This window comes from Apis laboriosa, unplaced genomic scaffold (assembly GCF_014066325.1).
Source record: "Apis laboriosa isolate Shangri-la unplaced genomic scaffold, ASM1406632v1 scaffold93_cov139, whole genome shotgun sequence".
Lineage (NCBI taxonomy): Eukaryota > Metazoa > Arthropoda > Insecta > Hymenoptera > Apidae > Apis > Apis laboriosa.
In genome coordinates this window covers 719,481-743,114 of record NW_025224820.1, presented here as the reverse complement: position 1 = coordinate 743,114, position 23,634 = coordinate 719,481, and the positions used below count along the sequence as shown (strand labels likewise).

The following is a 23,634-nucleotide window of genomic DNA, read 5'->3' as shown; positions in this document are numbered from 1 at the left end:
GAAAGGATAATAAGCGTATTATTATATATTTTTTCATCTCTATCAATAAAATTATATATAAAAAAAAAAAAAGAATAAAACCAAATGAACTTTTGTTTATGAACAGCATTGAAGCAATTAAATTTAACAATACTTATTAATAGATTAGAATTTATAGATTAAGAAATTAATGCGAGAAAGTGATATTTAATCTAAGTACGTTGCGTCTCATAAGTTCCGATTGCAGGAGTATTAAAAAGAACTACTTAGTTGTCGAAAAATATCAACAGAACAGACTATTTCCGTTCGCAGCTTGCAACTTCAACTTTATATCTCTGCGTATAGAGTTTGCATAATCGGACTACAAGATTCGCAAAAAATCTCTTTTTTTCATTTTTGCTTAATAAATGTAGATATATATATGTATTGTATTTTCGTTTAGACAACAATATTTAACACTGGTCTAACGATTAAAAATCAGATTATGCATCTGATTTACATATGTACGCACTTAACGTTTATGTACAGTATACATATATACATATATATATATATATATATATATATATATATATATTTTATATTTACAATTGATAAAACATTTATCAATATTCTTTTCGTAATTTATTTCGCGTTAATGCCACTCAGTATATTTATTGCATCTCTCCTCTACATATTTAATATATATATATATATATATATATATATATATCTTTTATATGTATTTGTTTTTTGTAATTATTTATCAATATTCATCATAAGCGTGATCCAAATATTGAAAAACTCAGCTCGTAATTTTGAAAAAATTAAGCTGCTTTTCATTTTTATTTTAACTTCGTTATACACAAGGCACAAGCCCCTTCTTCGGATTCAAATTTCGCGGAAAATATGGAAATCTCTCCTTTCAAATGTAAACTTTTGGATCCCACGAAATTTTGCAACAATTGCACGGTCTTCGTGCATCATATATATCTATCACGATAGCATACAAATAATCAGATATTTCTATATAAATAGCGAAACAACTTTATCATTGCACGCCTCTTCATTTGAAAGATTCACAATTTGTAAAATGCGAATAAGTATCGTCATGAAAATACTCACAATAATATTCGCGAAAGTATCTCTCTCCTGTCAAAATCCATCTTTCAACACCGAAACGAAACGCAGTATAACTCAGTTGAAACTTCGAACGATATGAAAGACGCAAGAAACACTAATAGAAAATGTATCAAATTAACAACGATTATCTCTCGCATAAACAATGTACTTGCATATGTATATATATATAATTCAATGGGAAAAAGAATCTAGATCAAAGAAAAATCAATCGTAACAACATATGCAATAACCATAGAAAAAGAGGAAAAATATAATACAACTGGAAACAATGTATTTCTGGTTTTTTTTTTTTGCAATAATAAATAACGCTTGTGCCTTGTGATGACACTGATTGCCTTTCAAAAGCATATTGTGAATGATAGTATCGTTAATTGCATCATAAATATTATTTTTATTTTATAGAAAATCGAAATTATTATTCGAAGTAAACGGTGATTTTTCATATTATAAACTTTAATGTCCTTCGAATTGACGAATGTTCGATTCGTTCGTCTATTTTCGCCATGATTTGATAATCATGATCCTAGCCTTTCGCTAGAAAACGTAACATCTCAACCATGACAGGAACGGCATGGCATTTCATTTAATTTCGCAGTGATTCATTGGCTGACAACAATTAAGTAACACTCGTTAACTTAATCGTCAGCTTAAGCTGTTCTCAAACAACTCCTGGCTGCATAGTTAACAGGTACGTTGTTGGATCGTAATATCCGGCTAAGTAATAAATGTCGTTGTTGTCATAAATGGTCAAATATCTATGTGGTTCCTTGCCCAATTTCTCTGTATATTCTTGAAGAGGTAATACTTCGCATTTGTGAGAGATTGTTTGCACGTCGTTCTCGTCCATATGAGGGGATTCAAACAGAGCGCCCTAGAGAATAGGTAAATTATATTAGATTAAAAATAGATTATAACATTTTTTTTCTAATATTTTTCTAGTATTTTTTTTTTATCCTTTAATAATTAATAATAGTAAGAAACAAAATATAAAAGAATTATTTTACATAAAATATCTATCTTAATACTCTTTTTAATACATTAAATTGAATTAGTTAAAAAAAAAAATCTAAAATAATTTTTTAAGACAATTTTAATCATATTTTACCGGGTACTTTAAGTTCTTTGGACATCCAACGGTCTCCTCAGGATGATAGAACCATTTTACTTTGACAACCATATTGGAGCTCGAAGTTTCCCACATAGATTCGATGCGTCCAATATAAGGCCTATCAGGTCTGCCAGTTGATAAGAAGACAGCACTATCACCTATTTGGATTGTTTCAGTTCCTCGTTGTATAGCACGGAAGAACTGTTTTTTAGCTCTTCCTTTAGCCCCGGGTCGTCTGTAACCTTTTCCAGCCCATCCCCATAATTGTCTTGCTGGCAAGAAAGCTGCCATTTTGCTCCGACTTTCTACTGATTCTTGTCGTTCACGTATTTTCGACTTTTTATCTGTTTTTTTCGGTTTTTCAGGCTTTTCTTCATGAACAGGTTCTTTGATCGGTTCTAGAGTAACTTCTTCTTGAGTAACCGATTCTTCTTCAACTTCTTCTTCTTCATCGATCTTAGATACTGTCTCTTTAGGTAATTCTTCTTCGCTCTTTTGACCACAACAGCTTTCCCCACTGCTAAGAAATTTTTTTAAAATAATATTTGATTAAAATTGGGAATCAATATAGAGATATATATATTTTTATGAATATATAATATAATATATAATATAAATAAATGATCTAATAATATAATATAATATAATAATATAATAATAATATAATAATATAATATAATAAATGATATAATATATAATATAATATAAATGAATATATATAATTTTATGAGTCTTTAAATATTTTTATATTTATTTATAAACTTCATTCTAAAACTATAAAAGAAATTTTCTAAATTTGTGAATAATTTTTGAATTAATATCTTATATACATATTTGTATTAAATTATTTCTTCTAATAAATCTTATTTTTAAAAAGTTTATTAAATCTACATATATCTTTTTCGTGATAATCTTTATAAAATTAGAATTAAAAATTTCTATTATATATATAATTATACTTAAAAATTTTGATAAAAATATATAAAAATTTTTTTTTGACAAAGACATATCATGATAAAAAGTTTCAATTTAGTTGATAAACAATATTTACTATAATCTACTTAATTTTATAATTAATAAATTATATTATATTATATTCATCTTATTCAAATTGATTGATAATTGGTAAAAAGAAATCTCTACAATTTTTTTAAGATTTACTACTCATCATTAAATACTACAAAACAGAGAACTTAAAAAATAACAAACCTATTATGACTTCCTTCACTATAACTACTATGATGGCTATGTTTGTGTTTATGTTTACGATGTTTCCTGTGTTTATGCTTTCTGTGTTCTTCACAACATTTATGTCTTCTGTGTTTCTTCTTTCCTTCTTGAGATTCTTGCAACCTCTTCAATTTATCTCTTCTTCTCTTCTTCATACGTTTCCTTTCACGATACTCTTCCAAATCTTTGGCATCTATATCGTCCGATTTGTGTCGCTCCAATGATTGTGTGTCAGATGATGAAACGTAGCAACTCGTTGTAGATGTAACAGTAGATATTGAGCTATTTATATTTGTAGAAACAGATGGTTGACTATTGCTAGACGAACGTTTATCTTCTGTTGATATTGATGTTTGTCGTCGACGTTTTCCCAATGATAACAAAGGATTAGGATCATATTCTATAATGTAATGAAGAAATATAATGTAAACATTCACAGAATCAATGATTATTAAAAGCTTATTCAAAATATAACTTATTTTATTAGTTAAATTAAAAACAATTTAGGATAATTGATTAAAATAAAAAAATTTAGTGCTTTAAATTTTAATTTTCGGACTTTTTAAATTAAATAATTTTAATTCTCTCAAGGATATTAAAACTTTGGAATTAAAATGTCTGGATAAAGATTATTCAAAATTATAACTTTTAGAATAAGAAAATAAATATTAAAATAAGAATTTTATTAGTTTTATTTTAACATTTTGTTAAAATGTTCCTGTCTTCAAATATTATTTACTAACTGATATAGTAGAAATATTAATCATGAAAATAATTCCACATACTAATTTCTTTATCTTTTATAAGAGATAATATAAACAAAAATAACATAGTTATCGTATCTAATAAAAATATATTGTTATAAACTTTTTATCCAGTTTTAAAATAATAATCAAATACATGAAATTAAAAATGATAAAATTATCATTTTTTACAACAAATTTTAATCATTTATCTTATATAAAAATTAATAATAATTTGAATTTTTTAAAAAAATAATTTTACAAATTCTTTAAAATATTTTAACTTAACAAAAACGAAAGTACAAAATTTACCAACGACAGGATAATCAGGCTGTAACAATCTGATATCATCCAAAGCAATTCTTCCACTATCTCCATCATCGAATTCCACGCTGACAAATTTTTCATCAAGTTCTGGATCAGGTTCCGAGGGTTCGACCGAAGTTCCCGGATACAAACAACGATATTGTTGGCTCCAATAAGCGCACAGTCTCGTGCCAGGTGGTAATTCTTTCGTTGAAGTAGGACAAATCTCCACGATCTATAAACGATGATGTAAATAGAAGTGCATATTCGAACGAAATACAGGCAATGAATGAATCAATGTTAATTTACCGCATCTCGTAGTATCTCCTCTCTGGAATGAATATGAGGTCTATTGCCTCTTTCACCATCCAGCGTAATCGCATAAACGTCAGGTGCTTGAACAGCGCTCAGTCTTCCGGCATAAAATAGACCACCCATAGCCGTTAAAACCCTTAGCTGGTCTATGCCCAAGTGGGCCGATGTTAATTTGCATTTGTTCACGATTTCCGTTTTCTCTGCTCGAGCAGCTTTCGCGCATTCTTTGCATTCTTTGCACTCGAGTGATTTTCGACGTTTCGATTCTTTCTTATCTCGATCGTTTGATTTGTGTCTGGACGGTGAGGATGAATTCGACTTTCGCTTCTTTTTTTTCGATTTCTCGTGTCTTATCTTTTCAGATTCTTTTTCTATTGATTTGGTAATATCCACTGAGATTTCCTAAGCAATTAAAAAATAGATTGCAATGGTTGGATAATTGATGGAATATCAATATTTATACAAAATTTTGTAGAGACAATTTAATTATCAATAAAATTATTTTTAGAAAAAGAATAAAAAATTAAAATAAAATTTCAAAAAAAAATTGTATTGTTTAAAAATGAATATATTTAGAAAATTCGTGAAGAAATTATATTTTTCTTAATATGTCTATATATGTGTGTGTGTGTATATATATATATATATATATATATATATTTGTATATCTTATTAATTGAAATAAATAAGTTGTGTAATAAAATTTTATTTCTATTTTTGTACTTTACCTTTGTTAATTCTTCCACAGTAGATTCTGGCATATTCTCCGTGATGCTACTAGATTCATCGTCTTCCCAAGTCTTCACTTTTGCTTCAGCCTTCAATTTTGGTTTCATTTTACTTTGTTTATCTAACTTTACTTCTTGACTTAATTTCGCCTTTTCCGCAATAATCGAACTAATTACATTTTTGCTATGCAAAGGTGTTTGTTTCGCAGGCTTCGGTTTTGACTTTGTTGATTTATGATTCTTGGAAGAGGATTTTATGGAAGATAACGTAGTCTTAAATGGTAATGGAGTATAACCAGTTTTACCCACATACTGTCAAATAGTAAATATATTTAATATAATAAATATACAGGATTCCAGATAAAAGCCAAAAAACTTTGCTAATAATTTGGAAATCATTCTAAATAATATATATCATGCAGTAATTTGTTTCCATTTTTAAGATATGCAAGATAATAAATCATCAGATTTAAACTATTTAAATCTACTATAATTTTTAATGATATGTAATCATTTATTTAAAATCATGTTTTATATTAATGATATTTTGAGAATGAAAAAAAATTGATATATAGTTCATAATATAGAATATTAACATATTTTAATAGAAATTTTGAAGAATTGATTCTAAAAATCAAAATATATATATATATATAAATTATAAAAATAATTAAAGTTTGCGTTAGATGAAGCAAGACAAAAATAGAAAATGCTCACATATCACATCGTTTTCTATTCTTTTCTTATTTAATTAATTGCTTATAATTTAATAAATAACATTTTCTTAACATTTTTGTATATTACCTTAATAAATAAACTTTAATTGATATGTTTGTGTTTTTTTTTTTTTTTTTTAGTCTTTAGAATCGATTTTCTAAAAAATATCCATGAATATATTAATATTCTGTATAATATTTTAAATTTAAAATGATTTCCTAATTATGTTGGAAAAATATATCCCTTTTTATCTAGAACATTCTGTATATATTATATTTATATTTTACCAAAAAAACAAAGCTCACTTTCGTTTGAAGATGCCTATTCTTCGAAGACAAAAGATATCCCACTAGAGAACTCTTGCTTTTAGGTTTTTTTGCAACTATTGTTTCTGTGAGATGTCTAACACTTCCGGATGTACACATTAACTTCCTAGGCCGACCAACCTTTCGTTTTTTTGAAGCTGAACTAGAACTCGCAATTGTAGGAGCTGGAGATGATGTGTCATAGCCAAGCTGTAACAAGTTTTATAAAATCTTGATAAGATTTCATAAAAAAAAAATTCTTTATCTTATTATATTTATATGTTGTGTTTATATGTTATTGTTCTTCTAGCTTGTTATGCTGACATAATAATTTAAAAATATTTCTGTTGTATTATTTAATTAAATATTATTATAGATATTATATATAGAAATTTCTTATATATGTAGAAATAAAATTATTAAGATAAAAAAAATCCAAATTATAATATTTAATCACATTTCATTTATTAATAAAATTAATAAAATTAAATTAATTAAATAAAATATAATATTTACAGATATACAATATATATAAAAAATTTAAGTAGAAATAATTCTTTATCATTATTATTTTTCTTTAAAATAAGTATTTTTTTAATAATTATAATAATTCTCAATTAATAATTCTCAATTTTTCAATTTTAATTATAATTTTCTTAACTTTTAAAGTGAAAAATTTTATTAGTACCAATGTATATATTCTTATTAAATTTTTAATATATTTTAATTACACACATATTATTTCTATCAAAATTCATTTACCCTTCCTGTGCTTTTTTCATCGTCGTCCTGCGACGATTTGTTCGATTGTAACACGGTAATTGGTGAGGCAACTGGTGGAACAGGAATCGGAATGCTTGGTATACTATCCAACAGTTTAATGTGACTTCTCTGTTCGCCCAATTTTACTAAATTCACATTACATCTTGGCATAGCTAGGACAGTCGAAGTTAGTGGTGGCGGAGCTCCATCTGGTGATCGTGGTGGAGATTTGTGCGGTGAAGATATTGGTTCCAAAATCGGTGGTGATGCGAGAGGTCCGTGATCCGAACTGCAAGTATTATTTATTAGTCATTTATATAACATATATTATATACAATTTTATTTTATATTATTATATTTATTTAATTTTTATATTATATTTATATATAATATATATTTTTGATAATTATATTATATTTAATTTTTATTTAATTTTATAAATGCATATAATTTTTACTATATTTCTTGTTTTTCTTTCATGTGATATTACTTTCTTAATTGTTATTTACGATAATTAATAATTAATTTCCTAATGATAAATAATATATATAAGAAGATATGATAATTACTATTCTTCGATCTTGATGATTTTTTAATATAGTGTCAAAGTCATTAATATTCAATAATGTAAAAATTTTATTTGGTGATCATTGTTCATTAAAGAGTTATTATTATATATAGAGTTATTATATATATATAATTATATATAATATAATATAATATATATTATATATAAGAGTTATTATATATATATATTACAAAAACATTTGATATAGTTTATCTTAAGTTAGTTTTAATTTTATGTTAATTTTAATTATTGCTATAGATAATTGATAACTGGTTGCTCTTACAACAATTAGATTAAGAAAGCACAAGTCCAAACTATTAAATAGATTAACAATTAAAATAAAAAAAATAAATTTTTTTTGATTTGAAGTAAAATTAAACTTAAAATTAATAAATTAATTATATTTATTAATATCAAATAAAATTTAATTTCTAATTTATATTAAATTAGATTAATAAACAACTTTTTAATAAACAATTGTCAAATAAAATCTTCATAACTATTTAGTATGATTTTGACAACATAAAAAATCATTAAGATCTGAGGATAATTTTTATAAATATTTATCGAAAATATGAAAAAAATATCTTAATATATAATTATCATAATTTATAATTAAAATCATAATAATATATAATTTTATCAACTTCACCTGGAAGAATGACTCTTCTTTCGCGGTCTACCAGGACTCTTCTTTTCATCCTTTTTCGGAGTCAACTTAGATAATTCTTTTTGTTTCTCTCTATATTGTCTTTGAATATCAGCTAATCTGACTCTCATATCAAGTTCCATGGCATCCATATTCGGCCAGTCTGCTTCATTATCTATATGTCCTTTTCGAGCAATGAATTTTTTTGCATCAAGTTTTGCTTGCAAGTTCCTATAATCATGACAGTCACGGTGTTCTGTAGAAAGTCGCCTCTTAATATCTATATTATCCTCCTTCTCTATTTTTTCATTAGAAGATTTTTTATCATATATTTCCATATCAGAATCCGATAAATTACCATCAATAGATTCTTTGCTGCTATATGTTCCGTTCATTTGATACTGGTCACAATGTCTTTCATATTCTTCAAAATTTTCGTTTCTTTCATAATTTACATTCTTATTAAGAGGAGCATTTTTCAACATGGCAACTTCCTCATCATCAGAACTAATACCATTTTGTTCAGAAAAGTCTATACTTCTCCTTGTAGTCTCTTTGAGCCTGAACATCATATCTTCTTCTACTCTTTCATCGTATTGCTTCTCGTTATTATTATTTTGTTGATAATGCAACGAACTGCATTCCTCATCCTCAGATTCGCCATCCATTTTGAACCTTTTGGGATTCTCGTAATTCTTTATATCTGTCTGAACATATTTCCGTTTGTCCGTCGTCTTTCCCTCTTTTTCCGGTATATTCACTCTGCCCAGATTCAACAACAATCTACCAGCATGCGATATTTCCTCTGAGCTTTCGAGATTCAACTTTCGTGGTACTTTGTCCCCCACTTCCTCCATAAATCTCTGTTCTGCTAGAGCACATAACAATCCCAAAGGACTGTCTACATTGTTGTTATTACTCTCTCCCTGCGGAGAAATCAGCTTGCTTTTAACAGGCGATTTCTCTAATTCAGATACTGTACCAGAATTTTGAGAATCCGGTTTCAAATGTTCCAATTGTTCAATGCTGTTTGATAGTAATTCGAGGCCGCTAATGTCAACCGTAGGTTTTTGTTTAGAATTAATCATAGAATTAACCATAGCTCTGGATTTAATTGTTTGATTATCAGGCGTTAAAGCGTATGAATTATCTGATGTTTCCATTTGTCTATATTTTTTGGACATGGCATCACTGTTAGTATATTTCATTTCCATCAACTCGCAAATCTCAGGAGATAAAGATTTTTCCTTCTTTACGACAGAATCTTTATCTTCTATCATTTTGATATTATTATTGCTATTTCTAGTATCGTTGTTGTTATCGTTTGTGAAATAGTTTCTGGGTAAAGGATGCTTATTCATGGAAGAATTAGATGAGTGTTCAGTTGTTGTTAAATATTTAGAAATATCTTGCGAATCTTTAGCTATTCGTGCCGTTTCTGATGAAGATACTTCAGGTTCCCGATTAACATTATGTTTGTCCAGAAAAGGAGAGTTCTCACAGGATCTTAAAATATGTTTCTTTAAACCATTCTCCAATTTTCTCGGCACAATATCTGAATGTTTTCTCGATCGAAGATTCTCCGCATTTTTATCCTTGGAATCATCTATTTTTTGAGCTGTTGTTTCCTGTAAAGCAGCAGCTGCATTTTTTTTTAGCTTCTCCACCACATTCTCAATCCCAGGATGAGACTTCTCGACTGAGTACTTCTTGAACGAATCTTGGCATTTTGGTTTCTCTGTCGTTGATGTTGATTCGCATCTGTAAGAGCAGTCTTCATATCCTGTTTCGTCTGCTTCTTGTTTGATAGTAATAGCTTCGATCATCTGTTCGTCACAGTCAATATTAGGCATATCAAATGACTTTACAGTAATCTGAGGGCGAGATACAGGAGTTTGAGGGCAATCATCATGACTTTTCTCACAATTCGATTCGTGATTGGAATTAATTTCTATTTTTGATTTGGTAGAATCCTCTGTTGGTTTTAAAATTTGATTGATTTCCAAATCTTCTGAAACAGAACTCACATATCTGTGCAGCTCTGTCATATCTTTTACTTTGGCTAATTCGGTCTGAAAAATGTAATATTATTTATGATGTTTGAGTTAAATAAAAATAAAAGTTAATTTTATGATATCTAAATAGTATATATTTTTTATTTTATAAAATTTTTTCTACGTTAAAAAAATATTTTATTAATTTGGATGATTTTAAAATATGTTAAGACAACATTTTGAACTTTTTCTCTATATGGTTATTGTTTTTATTTTCATATACTTATTAGATTCACGCAAAAGTATATTTAATAATAATATGTTTAATAATAATATGTAATATTATATTTTTTAAACAATTTTAAATAATGGTTTAGATTGAAATTCAATTTTTATTCGGATTACTTATTTACAACTGAGTTCAATTTACAACATTTTTTTATTGTATTTAATTTAATTCTATCAAACTTCTATCAAAGTAAAATATTTTTAATTTATATAATACTATTATTAATATTAATATTAATATTAATTTATATAATATATTTTTAATCTATATAATATGAAAACTACGAAACATATTTTGTTAATATATTTTTAATACATAATGAACAATAAATAAAATCTTCTGAAAAATAATTAATAATATAGCTTCTAAAACTTAAAATTATAATGCTGATTTTTAAATTTTTAAATTACATATAATACATATAAAAAATATTTTTGTTAATATCTTGAAAATTTCCAGATAATAATTATCAATACAGAAAAAAGTTATGTTAAGTTTACAATGTTTTTTCTAACAGTATATTTCATTATATATTCATTTCAAAACATAATTATTCATTCCAGAACAAATATATTCATTTCATAACTATGAAAATACATTTTTTTCTATATAATTGTCAAAAGTAGTTATGAAATAGTTATGAAATAACAGATTTAATAAATAATCATGAAAAGATTTCATAATAATTTTATATTCTTTAGTTTACAGTTACAATTAAATTCTTTAGTTTACAGTTAGACTGATTATTCTTTTTTTTTTGTTAGTAATATTTTTTCAAATTTTTATTCATTTTTTCATTATATGATGAATTATATTGCTGTGTCATTATACCAAATACAATATCATAATTGAAAAAATTCTTTTTTATCCAAAAACAAATAATTATTCCATAATACAACTTTTTAATTTTTATTTAAAAAGGAATATCTTTATTTATCTAAATTTCAAAATAAAAAAAAAATATATTTCCACAATCCTTACCTCGCACTTTTCAACAGCTCTCGTTGTATTAGTTTCATCTTCTTGTTCAATACTACCAGTTTCAGAAATATAACTTTTATTTTTATCTTTATGTCTATCCAACGAATGATCTCTTTTTCTCCCAAAAAATTCCAAATTTTCGTGAAAACTATCACAATTTTCTTCGGTAATTTCAATAATTCTCGGTCCATTCCTGATGTCCCTGCATGGTATCCTCTCCTCCTCAAGCGACTCATTCTCCTCTTCCTCTACATGACTTTTATCTTCATGCTCTCTATCGATTTGCCTGGTGACCACATGTTCGATCGTCCTGTCGATCGATGTTACACTCCTACACTCCTTCGTGATCGAGTATTTCGGACAATCGGCCATATTGATGATCGTGTTCTCTGCTTTGTCTACCTTACCCACGATGCCACATACCCCTGGATTCACGGTCGTGGTGGTGGTGGTTATTCGAACGACATTGCACACCTTCTCCGGCGATGTGGCCACGATCTCGAAATTGGTCAAATTCGTCAGGTTGGTGGTAGTGGTTGTCAGGTTGGCCGAGTTCTGCAACTGACAGGGACTCAAACTTTGCTCCTGCTTCACGCATGCCTCGACCAACGGTTGCTCCTGATCCTCCGGTTCCGGTGCGTCCGTCTGGTTCGACGCATCCTGCACCCCCACTATCAGCCCCACTTCCGGTGGCTCGATCGTGTGGATCGGCGTCACCTCTGGCGGCGGCGTCAAACACGAGACCGGCGAGGTCGCCTTCGACAGAAACGAATTTCGCTGCTACGCGCAGGATATTCGAGGATCAAGTATCGGCGAGTTAGGCAATGGCGAATTTCAACGAAGTTGGACCAAGATGAGAGATTGAACCGGGTCAACCCACATCAAGAGGAACTAATTAGAAATGATTACTTTTGAAATTTTCGGTTAAGATGATTTCAATTTTTACAAGTTGATCAGACAAATGTTTGAGATTTTTCTATGATTGAACATGAATTTTTTTTATTGTTTAATTAGTTTTTTTTTCAATTTTAAATATTTGAGGAAGGTTATGAATTATGATGATGTTGAATTGGGAAATTATTTAATATTTTTATTAGATTTAAATACAATTTGAAATTTCAGATCAAAAAATCCAATTTTCATTCATAATAAAATATTTAACTTATATTTATTATTTAAAAAAAATTGAATTTAGTTTTTTCTTTCAAAATTTTCTAAATTATAATATTTTTTCTTATTAAAATACTAAATAAATATCAAATGTTACTTATGTTTTAGAATCCTTTCTTGAATATAAAGAACATAAATGTATAATCTTCCAGGAATAAATTAATATTTGACTTTTGAAAACAATATTATCATATTTGATAACAGATACATAACATTTACATAATGTGCTTGAATGTATCGAATAATTATAAAAGAATACATGAATTACTTATGTTTATAAATAAATTATTTTATAACAAATATTAATTACACGTGTAATGAAAAAGACAAATATATTCACAAAAGAAAAAAATATAATTAATCATCAGATAAGTTAAGTAATACAAAATATCAAATTTCTTTTCTGTTTTGTAAAAGTATTCTATTCCAAAATAATTAAGAATAAACACACAGGATATTGTTACATATATATTTCTAACATTTTCTTTTAAATATAAATACGAATATAATTACTATTTGTTGAATATAGAAAAATTAAACGCACATATGCAATTTACTCAACAAAGATTATTAAGATTATAATTTGATTATATTTGATTATTATTTTCATTTCCTTACACAATTTATTTAATCATTTTAAATATACTTTGTCCAACTTTATTAAAATTTGCCACAACGCGTTACGAGTTTATAACAGGAGGACCAAAAGCAAAACCAGCCATGTTCTACAAAGCATTAAATGAAAGAATCAGAAAAATTTGTTTATTAAGCGAAAATATGAAATTTAGAATCTTGTAATTCAATATTTGATAAGTGTTTATTTTAAATTATTTATTTATATATATTTAATAAGATAATTATCATACAAATCAATTTCTAATTGTAAATATAAAATATTTCTAGATAGCATTCAATTATATTAAAAAATTAACAATTATGTAACAATTATGTAAGTAAGTTTTGAAAAAAAATAAATTTAGAATAAAATAATAATGCTATATTAAAAATAATCTGAATAGATAATTTTTATGTTCAAATTAAAACTAATATCTATATTTTGATATTTCTGATATATACTAGTACAGAAATATATATAATATTATATCGTATATAATTCCAATTACAATACAAGATAAAGATTATTAATTGCGAAAAATTAAGAAGAGACAAACATAATTAGTAATGATATTGGAAACAATGTAAATATTTATATTTGTTCTTAATCTACATTCAATTAAATCCGTTCATTAAGAGAATAATAAATCTTTTACTCATGATTAAGAATTTCATAAAATATAATTTTCATAAAATTAAAACTTTGCTAATGTTAATATTATAAAAAATTAAAAAATTTTTAACTTTCAAAAATTTTGCAACGTATAAAAAAATTAAGATATTAGGCTTCAATTGTATTAAAAGTTAATGAATAATAGCAATGCAAAATAATTAAATAATAAAATAATAAATATTTGTATATTTAATTTATATAGTTACAATAAAATTAAATATAAATTTTTATATTTTTAATATTATTTTTAAAAGTTAATGAATAATAACAATGCAAAATAATTAAATAATAAAATAATAAATATTTATATATTTAGTTTATTTAGTTATAATAAAATTAAATATAAATTTTTATATTTTTAATATTATTTTTCAAAAATTATTATCTAAAATTTAAAAAAAAAATTATAAATTTGAAAACTATTCCAAAAAATTCCAAAAAATCTTGTTTATAAAAATTATTTTCTAGAAACGTAGATATATATATATTATATTCGATTTTAATTGAGCAAAAATTATAATCTGTTTAAAAGAAATTATAGATAAAAAGAAAATCATATGCACTATTCCATAATTTTAGGAGCAATTAGAAATAGGAATAGCGTTTATTGCAAGAAAAAGAATAAAGATAAAAAATGAATAAAATAGAAGGAAGAAAAAGAAAGAAAAAAAAATGAAATAACAAAAAAAAGAATAAAATGATAACCTATTACTTAAAAATTCTTTAAACTTAATGCTTCAAAAAGACTCATGTTATAATAAAAAAATAATAAAAGAGTATAAGTAAAGAATTACATTATTAAGAAAAAGTTTTTATTTATTAAAAAGCTATTTGTATAACTAATTAACACCATCGTATTATGAATTACTAAAGAAAAAAGTGAATATCAAAATTAGATTTCGAATAAAAATGACAAATTAAAAAAAATAGAAAAATATTAATACTTCGGAAATTGTATTATTATGTGATACAAAATTTAATCTAATTTAAAAGATAGATATTATAAAGAAATAGATAGATTTATAAAGAAATTTTTCTCAATAAAATTTAAACAAAAAAATTAATTCAATTAGAAAATTAAAAATTTAGAAATAATTTTCAACAATATTCAACAAATATTTTTATATGATAAAAATTATCATATAAAGTAGAAAAAAAAAATTTTTATTTCTTATTTTCCATTTGATTTTCAATTTATAACGATAAAATATCATATTAAACGTAATTTTTTTCAAATTCGATTAAATATTTTATATTACATAATAAATATTTATAATTGAAAATACAACTGATTATTGTAAAAGAAAGTACTGTATTATAATAGCTTTATTTTTTGTATTTATCTTTAAATTACAAATCTGTCTAAATTGTTGAGAATCAAAATATTTTTCTTTTTCTTATCGAATTGTTTTATTTTCTATTAGATTTTGATTCGCATATACATTGATATTTTTATAAATTCTTATTCTAATTTATAATTTAATATTATTTGATTTAATATCTAATATATTGCTAAAAGCATTAAAATCAAAAAATTAATTAAAAAATCTTGAATATTAATAAAAATTAAAAATAATTAAATAAACGAAATGATTTTTCAATTTTGAGATATATATATTAAATTAATATGATTATTAGCGATGCTAAAATATCATGTTCGATTCAATATTAAATTTTTCATTTTCTATTATTAATATTCAAATTTCGATATTACTACTATCTATTATAAAAATTACTATCTATCTATAAAAATAATTTAATAGTTATAAAATAGCAATAAGAGAAAAAAAATTAAAAAACGAATAAAATAAAATCTGGATAAAAAAAAAGAAAGTGATAAAACGAAAACACAGAAATGGCGAAAAACGAAGAGAAGAATAAATCAAAGCCCGGGAAATTAACAAGAAGCATTAAGCTTCCGAGGAATTGCAAGGTCAACAACGAACTGGTTAGTAATATGTATGCAGATAAAAATGCAAATAGGTTTGTGCATGATTATACAATGTGTTATAACATTTCCGCATTTTGAGAATGGTTGGATCGCGCCCCGAGTTTGACATAATTATTGTTGCTCCTTCTCTGCATCGTTTGCTTTTCTCTCTTGTCACTATGCTCAATTCGACATAAGATTGACGAATATAGATAGAGAAAAGAGAAATAAGGAAACGATAGAAAAGAAAGAAACAGGATAATAGCGACAGATGGAAAGCTGTGAATAGAATGGAAAAATGAAGAGAACACTTACCTGTGATCTGCAATGCGTTGGCTCGGCTTGACTGATTTGCACCAATGCAGGAGCATGAGGATAATAATGCAACGTGGTTACAAGGGGTGTATCTGGTACGAGGGTTCCCGTCATCGAAGTCACAGTCTGCAATGCCTTTGTTGATTCCGTTGAGGCTATGAAATTTAGGATTTCAATATTATCTAGGAAATTATTTTTCTAGTCAGTCATCGATGAATTTTCATATAAATATATGGATAAATAAATGTTTGCTTGATCTTGATTTTTATTGACATAAGATTTTTTTTTTTTAGATAATGTGCATGACATACATTTTATATAATTTAAAAATTTATGGAAGTAAAAAAACAATTTATTTATTATTATTTTTAGTAAATAAATCAAGTGTCATTCTTTTTTTTTATTATTTAATTTATGATTAATTATCTCAATTACTTTAGTAGAATAGTTTTAGACTTCTATGAAATATGGAAATATAATTGTATGAAATTTTATAATTTCAAAAATGTTCTTATTTTTTTTTTCTATAGTGAATCTCAAAATTATTACAAATATATTTCAAAAAGAAAATATTAATTGAAGAATTTATAAAAATATTTTTAATACTTTATTAATATATATATATATAATATACTACTAAGAAAGAATTTTTAATAATATTGTTAAAAGAGCAGTGAAAACTAAAACTGAAGTAAAAAAGTATATATAAATTTTTTATTTAATAATGATTTTTATCATTAAAAATGTTAATTGCATTTCAAAATTAAAATAATAAAAGAATTTTAAATTTATGAGATTTTTTATTCAATTAATTATTCAATATCATCTAATTTTTTATATAAGAAAATATTAAAATATTTTTGATCGTAATACAATTGTTATAACCTATAACAACAAAACTTTCTATTGTGATAATCAAAATATAATTTCTTTCTATTCAATTCTTTATATATTCCATACAATTTAATTTCATTTTTTCCATATATCTATTAATAATTTAATTCAAAATTTTCATTTCAAAAAATATGTATGACTTACTGATTATAGTAGTAGGATTGGTGCCACAATCTGCTTCTATTTTGACAATAGGTAAAGTACTCTGCTGTTTTCTTTTGCTTTCAGTGAGGACTAGTCTTGCGCCACCGATATCGCTCAAGAGCTGAAGAGATGGTGGTGGAGGCGGAAGCAAAAGAGACGGTGGCGCGACATTTCCATTATTATGATTCGAATAATTTGGCCATACTACTGCTTGTTGCATTTGTTCTATAAAAGAAAAATCATGTTTTTCAAAAATATAAAAATTATTTAGGAAAAGGGACTTATTAATTTTTATGATCTTGAAATATATTATAAATTTAACATTCTAAACAAATTTTTTTATACATATATCCGCCGCATAGCATTAGTTTACGAGATATTAGTAAAAATTTTTAATCCTATATATCATAGATAAAAAAAATATTACTTTGAAAAAAATATATACTGAGGATTAATTTCTATGAATCAAATAACTATATTATTCGATTTTTGTTTTCAAAAAGAACAAGAAAAAATACAAAATAGCGAGTAAGATAACGGTAAATTATAAAGTGATTGAGTGAATAACAATGCTATTCTTTAGAAAACAGTAGAACATCATCTTCCTCTATCACTAAACAATTTTGAAGATATAAAGATTGTAGTTTCTTACTTTCATGGATCTGTCACTCATTTTCGGATTTCTTATTTTGCAGATGATATTATATTATAAATAAAGAAGTGAGGATACCGATGATTTCGAGCCATACGACTGTTGCTTTTTTTGGAACATTATTGTATATAGTTTAAAGTTAACTCCAATGATTTTGATATAAATAAGTACTATATTGTAGATTATTATACATTAATTTAATCAATTCTCAAAAGATTTTAATCATTTTTCATTGTTAAAAAGTTATTTCAATAATACTATATAATTTTTCAATATTTTACAGATGAAAATATTAAATTTGTATTAAATTAGATTATAATTTTGTTTTTACGTTATAATTTGATTTAAATAGTCGCAATTTTATCTAACCTAACCAAACTAACTTGGAAACATAAAAAGGAATCATTATTTTAAATTATCTTTTATTGAATTGATGTCAATTGAGGTTAATAATTGAAGAAACTTATGACTCTTTTTTTGATATTTCACTGAATTAATCTAAATAATATTGATAATAATATATTATAAAATTCTAAATTGTTGTTATTATTTATTATTCAATTTAAATTAATCTAACTTAATCTAAACTTATATCAATATCAAATCTAATCAAAACTTATTTCAAATCTTAAAATACGATATACAACAAATATATTCTTATGTGTATTTTAAAATATATTTTATCAAATTTAATGAGAAATTCCTTTCCTAGATAATCATTAAATATTCTATTTTATATTTCTCGCAAATTAATTCCTTTACATATAATTTTGTCATATATGAAAAAAAAACTCTCTATAACAGTTATAAAAAAATATTTTATCACATAAAAAAGAAAAGAATTCTGAAATATTATGTATTTACATTTTATTATATTAAAAAAGAAAAAGTATTTCAGAAATAAGTAGTCAAATTTTTGTATTATATTTTATTTTTTTTAAGAATGGAAATAGAACCAAAAACTTTTTTTATTTAAAATATAAATATAAATATTTTTTTTATGATAGAATATTTTATTTTATTTTAAAAAATATTTAAAATTTATTTAAGTAATTTTATATTGCACTAATATATGCATCATAATAATATTCTTTATAATTTTCATTAGCTTGTTTATATCTACCTAATCGATATTAAAATGAAACTTCCTAGAAGACCGTAATTATCAAATATTTAAATAGAAATCTATTACTTTATAATATAAATAAATTGCTTTCAATATCAAGCTAATTTGCTCTACTGCAATTTGCTCTACTATATTTACTTTTAATTTAAACATTTAATAAAAGAATTAAATTTTATAAATCTTTTATTCATATTTATTCATATAAATTTCGAAATGAACAAAAATATTTATATATTTTGAAAAGAATTTCAAAATGAACAAAAATGTTTATATATTTTCAAAAGAAAGAATTTTCAGATATGTTTATATTTATATTCTTTTTTCATTATTGTATACGGTACTAAAATTTGAACATTTATTTTTGAAGTAAATAAATAAAAACTATTTTATCAATAATGCATTTAATATATCATTTCAATATAAAAATAATTAAATTTTTTTTCTTCGATATATCTACTGTACTTTTTAACATGCAGTTTATTAATATTTTCATTCATTACTATCTTATAGTTAGTATATATTAATATTCAATTTGTAAAAATATCTCATAAATTTCTTTTTTCTCGCGTATTGTTTCTCGATTTGTGTTAATGATGTCATAATGCAAAAAAATTATCCAATTTAATGCTATTAAATGTTTAATGATATATAAGTTTGGTAATGGAATTTAACAATTATCATTTAATAAATCATCATTTGTTTATATACTTGAAAATATGTATATTTTAAGATAAAANATATAATATAATGAATATAATAAAGTTATGTAATAAGTCTATTTCGAAATAAATATCTTTTTTTTATTAGGATTATTTTTTTTCTATTAAAAGAATAATTTATTAATTTTATTATAAACTTTTATAATAAAAAGAATATAATAAAAATATATAATAAAAATATACTAAATAGCTATTTCTTGTTTTTTATAATTGTTGAAAAAGGAGTTTTTTATTAAAATAATATACGATTGGACACATTTGTTTAAATATTTAAATAATAAAATTATTATAATTTAAAATAGGATATTTTATTTCGCTTATCATATTTATTTGATTTTTAATTTACATATTTCATAATTATCAAATTTTTCTTATCAAAATCAATGAAAAATCATGAATATTTAATGTAAAATATTTTAATACAAATAATATAAATAAATATTTTAAAAAATTAAGAATTTTATTAAATAAAAAAAAATTAAAATCATCTAAGAGATGATAGAATATCATAAAATAAAATGATTTATATAAAATGCTATGTATACATCATTGAATAAATAACATTTTATATAAAATTATTAATATTAAATAAAAATATTTAAATAACATTCTTATAAAAAAATGCCAACAGACTTTTTATAATTTAATATTATTTATTTTACATTGCATTTAACATACCAGCCGCATGAATAAGGAGAAGATGACCTGTCGTTGGATCTCTAACCAATTGTAGGCCACCTTGAAGACCAACACCCATCTGAGGAAAACCAACTGGTTCCATTGGCATCGCTGTAAAATTTTTTAATGAATTAATAAATTATGATTAAAATATTAAATTTAATATTAAAATTTTGTTTTATGAAAATAAAATAAAGAATATAAAAATTTTATTTTGATAAAATTAATCTTACTTATTAAATTTTAATTGATAAGTAATTTTATATGAAAAAACTTGAATTTATAAAAAAATATTATAATTAAATATAAAAAATTTCAGAATTTAATTTAATGGAATATGCGAAGAATAAATTTTTATTAAATAAGCAAAAATATTTATTGATTTAGTATTTAAATGATAAGTATACAAAAAATGACATGAATATTAAAAAAATCTGCACTCTGATTTTGAAACTTCATAAACTAATGCAATGTTTTCACTATATTTTGAAATTCAAAAAAAAAAAATGTTACGTTAAATTAAATAGAAAATTCCATTTATTTAACAATTTTTTTACCAAAAAAAAAAAAAAAATAACAAGAAAAAATAATAAAAAAGTACCACCATTCTTAGTACAAACAATAAAATCTCGTTCATTTTTATATCTACGATAAAATCACCACATATACATTGTTTTCATCCTTTTATTCCATATTTCCTGCAAATTTCAAACCTTTCTCCATCGAAGAATTTCCCAATACTTCGCTGTCAGCTTAAATTAAAAACCATTTTTTATCGAGTATGGAACGAGGTCAAAAAATTTTTCGTGGCATTGCGTCATTTCTTCAATCGTGATTAAGAAAATCAATAGACAGATCAAAAATGTGAGCAAAGAGTTAAAAATCGACAATTTGAATGCAAAAGTTTGTGAATGATTTAGAGAGCACGAAAATGTCCAAGGCGAATATACATAGATGTTATTCGGATAAATGTCACTCGGTCACCGAAGGAGGTCATTCTTGCAAACAAGAAATGAATTCTACTCGAAATCGCACTATTTGAAAATATTGTGTAACAAATACATATATTCCTAGAAAATTATTTTGAAATTCTCCTTTGTTTTATATATATATAATTATATATATTATTATATATATTAAATTATATATATTATAATTTCGTTGTGTAATAATTAAAATGATCAATATATATGAATCGATACACATGAATGTATCGATATGTATTGAATATACAAATCAAGAAAATATTTATTTTATTTTAATTTATAATGATTTGAATTTGAATTTGAATAAAAAATTCTTTATTTAATTAAATATTTATTATTATTTATTAAAAATTAAATATTTAAATATTTTTATTAACATTATATATACTTAATAATTTTTTAATTAAAATTACTGGTCAATATTAGATAAATTTTTCGTTTTTTACAAATTAGGACTTTTTTATTTTTACAATTTATTATCAAATTAAATAAAAATGACTTTTCTGCTTTTATATTTTATATTTGTAATATAATAATTTGTAATATAAATAGAATTTATAATTCTAATTCAAAACATAATAAGAAAATTAAAACTTAAATCTTCATAAATTCATTTATACTTGAAAATTTTGAAATATTACTATAATATTGATGTAATGACCAATATTAATGCTAAATGTTTCTGTAATCTTTTAATGCTTATAAGAAATCCTTTTTAATGAAATTAATTTAATTAATATTTTAAATTCTTTTATTCAATTCAATTAATAAGAATTTTTTGAAAAACGATCTAATATGAAACAATCAAATATGTAAGCTACTCTTTTTCATTGGATTATTAAACAAAAATACGACCACTATTATATATCTAAAATAAATATATAATAGTTGATGAAAGATATGAAAGGTATCTTGCGTTTACTGTTATATCAATTATACGTATAGAAAAAAATTGTTTAAAATTTTCTGATAACTATTCAAACTTATAAGCTCATTGGAATCGAAAAGATTATTTTACGAATTAATCAAAAATATAAAAAAAAATGGAAATTCAAATTAAAAATAGAATAATTAGCAAATCAATTGGGAAATTATTTTTTGAAGTCAAAAGAAAATTATGATTTTGTGACCCAATTATATTAACAATTATATTACAGTGAATTCTCAAATTTCGAATATAATTCATTCAGATGATCTAAATTATTCGAATTTCGAATTAAATTTCTTCATTTGAAATAATTTCAATTATTTGAAATAAATATAATTTCAATTCATATATATTTCAATTTCATATATAATTTCAATTCATTTGAAATAAATTTAATTAATTTACTTCAAATCTCCAAAAATATAAAACAACATTAAATATCTATTTCAAAAGATCATATTGATAATGATAAAACAAATTCAATAATTGAATGCTTTTATTTATAATATATATATATATATATATATTAAAAAAATTAAAATTAAATTAATTAAACTAAATTAATTAAACTATTAAAAAATTAAAATTAAAACATTGTTATTAAAATATTGTTAATATAAAAAATTAATTTATTAATGGATTATTATAAAATATTATATATATATAAAATTGATTTATTAATAAAAAAATATATATATAATATATATATAATAAATAAAAATTATATATAATAAAAAAATATATATAAATATATATAATAAAAAATATATATATAAATAGATATATATAATATAAATACATACATAGATATATATAAATAAAAAAATTGATTTATTAATGAATTATTATAAAATATATATATAATAAAAAAAAATGTTATATATATATATATATATATATATTTTATAATAATCCATTAATAAATCAATTTTTTATATTAACAATATTTGAAACTTATAATTGGTTATCTATTATTATTTGGTTTTTCTTAAAGAGATACTTAAGATA

General features: G+C 23.3%; 1 protein-coding gene across 7 annotated transcripts in view; it reads right to left on the bottom strand.

Annotated features, from left to right (window-relative positions):
* Positions 1 to 569: 569 nt before the first annotated feature.
* LOC122719684 overlaps positions 570 to 23,634 on the bottom strand; it is a 312,904-nt gene continuing 289,839 nt past the window's right edge. For 4 of the 7 annotated variants that reach the window (XM_043945705.1, XM_043945710.1, XM_043945708.1 and 1 more), the window contains 13 exons: positions 20,713 to 20,823; positions 17,538 to 17,762; positions 16,500 to 16,654; positions 11,797 to 12,576; positions 8,536 to 10,604; positions 7,316 to 7,604; positions 6,554 to 6,763; positions 5,532 to 5,843; positions 4,798 to 5,205; positions 4,495 to 4,723; positions 3,419 to 3,839; positions 2,207 to 2,729; positions 570 to 1,972 (listed from right to left, as the gene is read on the bottom strand). In XM_043945705.1, the coding sequence (XP_043801640.1) occupies positions 1,760 to 1,972; positions 2,207 to 2,729; positions 3,419 to 3,839; positions 4,495 to 4,723; positions 4,798 to 5,205; positions 5,532 to 5,843; positions 6,554 to 6,763; positions 7,316 to 7,604; positions 8,536 to 10,604; positions 11,797 to 12,576; positions 16,500 to 16,654; positions 17,538 to 17,762; positions 20,713 to 20,823 (5,945 nt within the window). In that variant the 3' untranslated portion in view covers positions 570 to 1,759. The remainder of the gene's footprint in view (positions 1,973 to 2,206; positions 2,730 to 3,418; positions 3,840 to 4,494; positions 4,724 to 4,797; positions 5,206 to 5,531; positions 5,844 to 6,553; positions 6,764 to 7,315; positions 7,605 to 8,535; positions 10,605 to 11,796; positions 12,577 to 16,499; positions 16,655 to 17,537; positions 17,763 to 20,712; positions 20,824 to 23,634) is intronic. The other 3 variants (XM_043945707.1, XM_043945709.1, XM_043945711.1) reach the window with 3 other exon arrangements.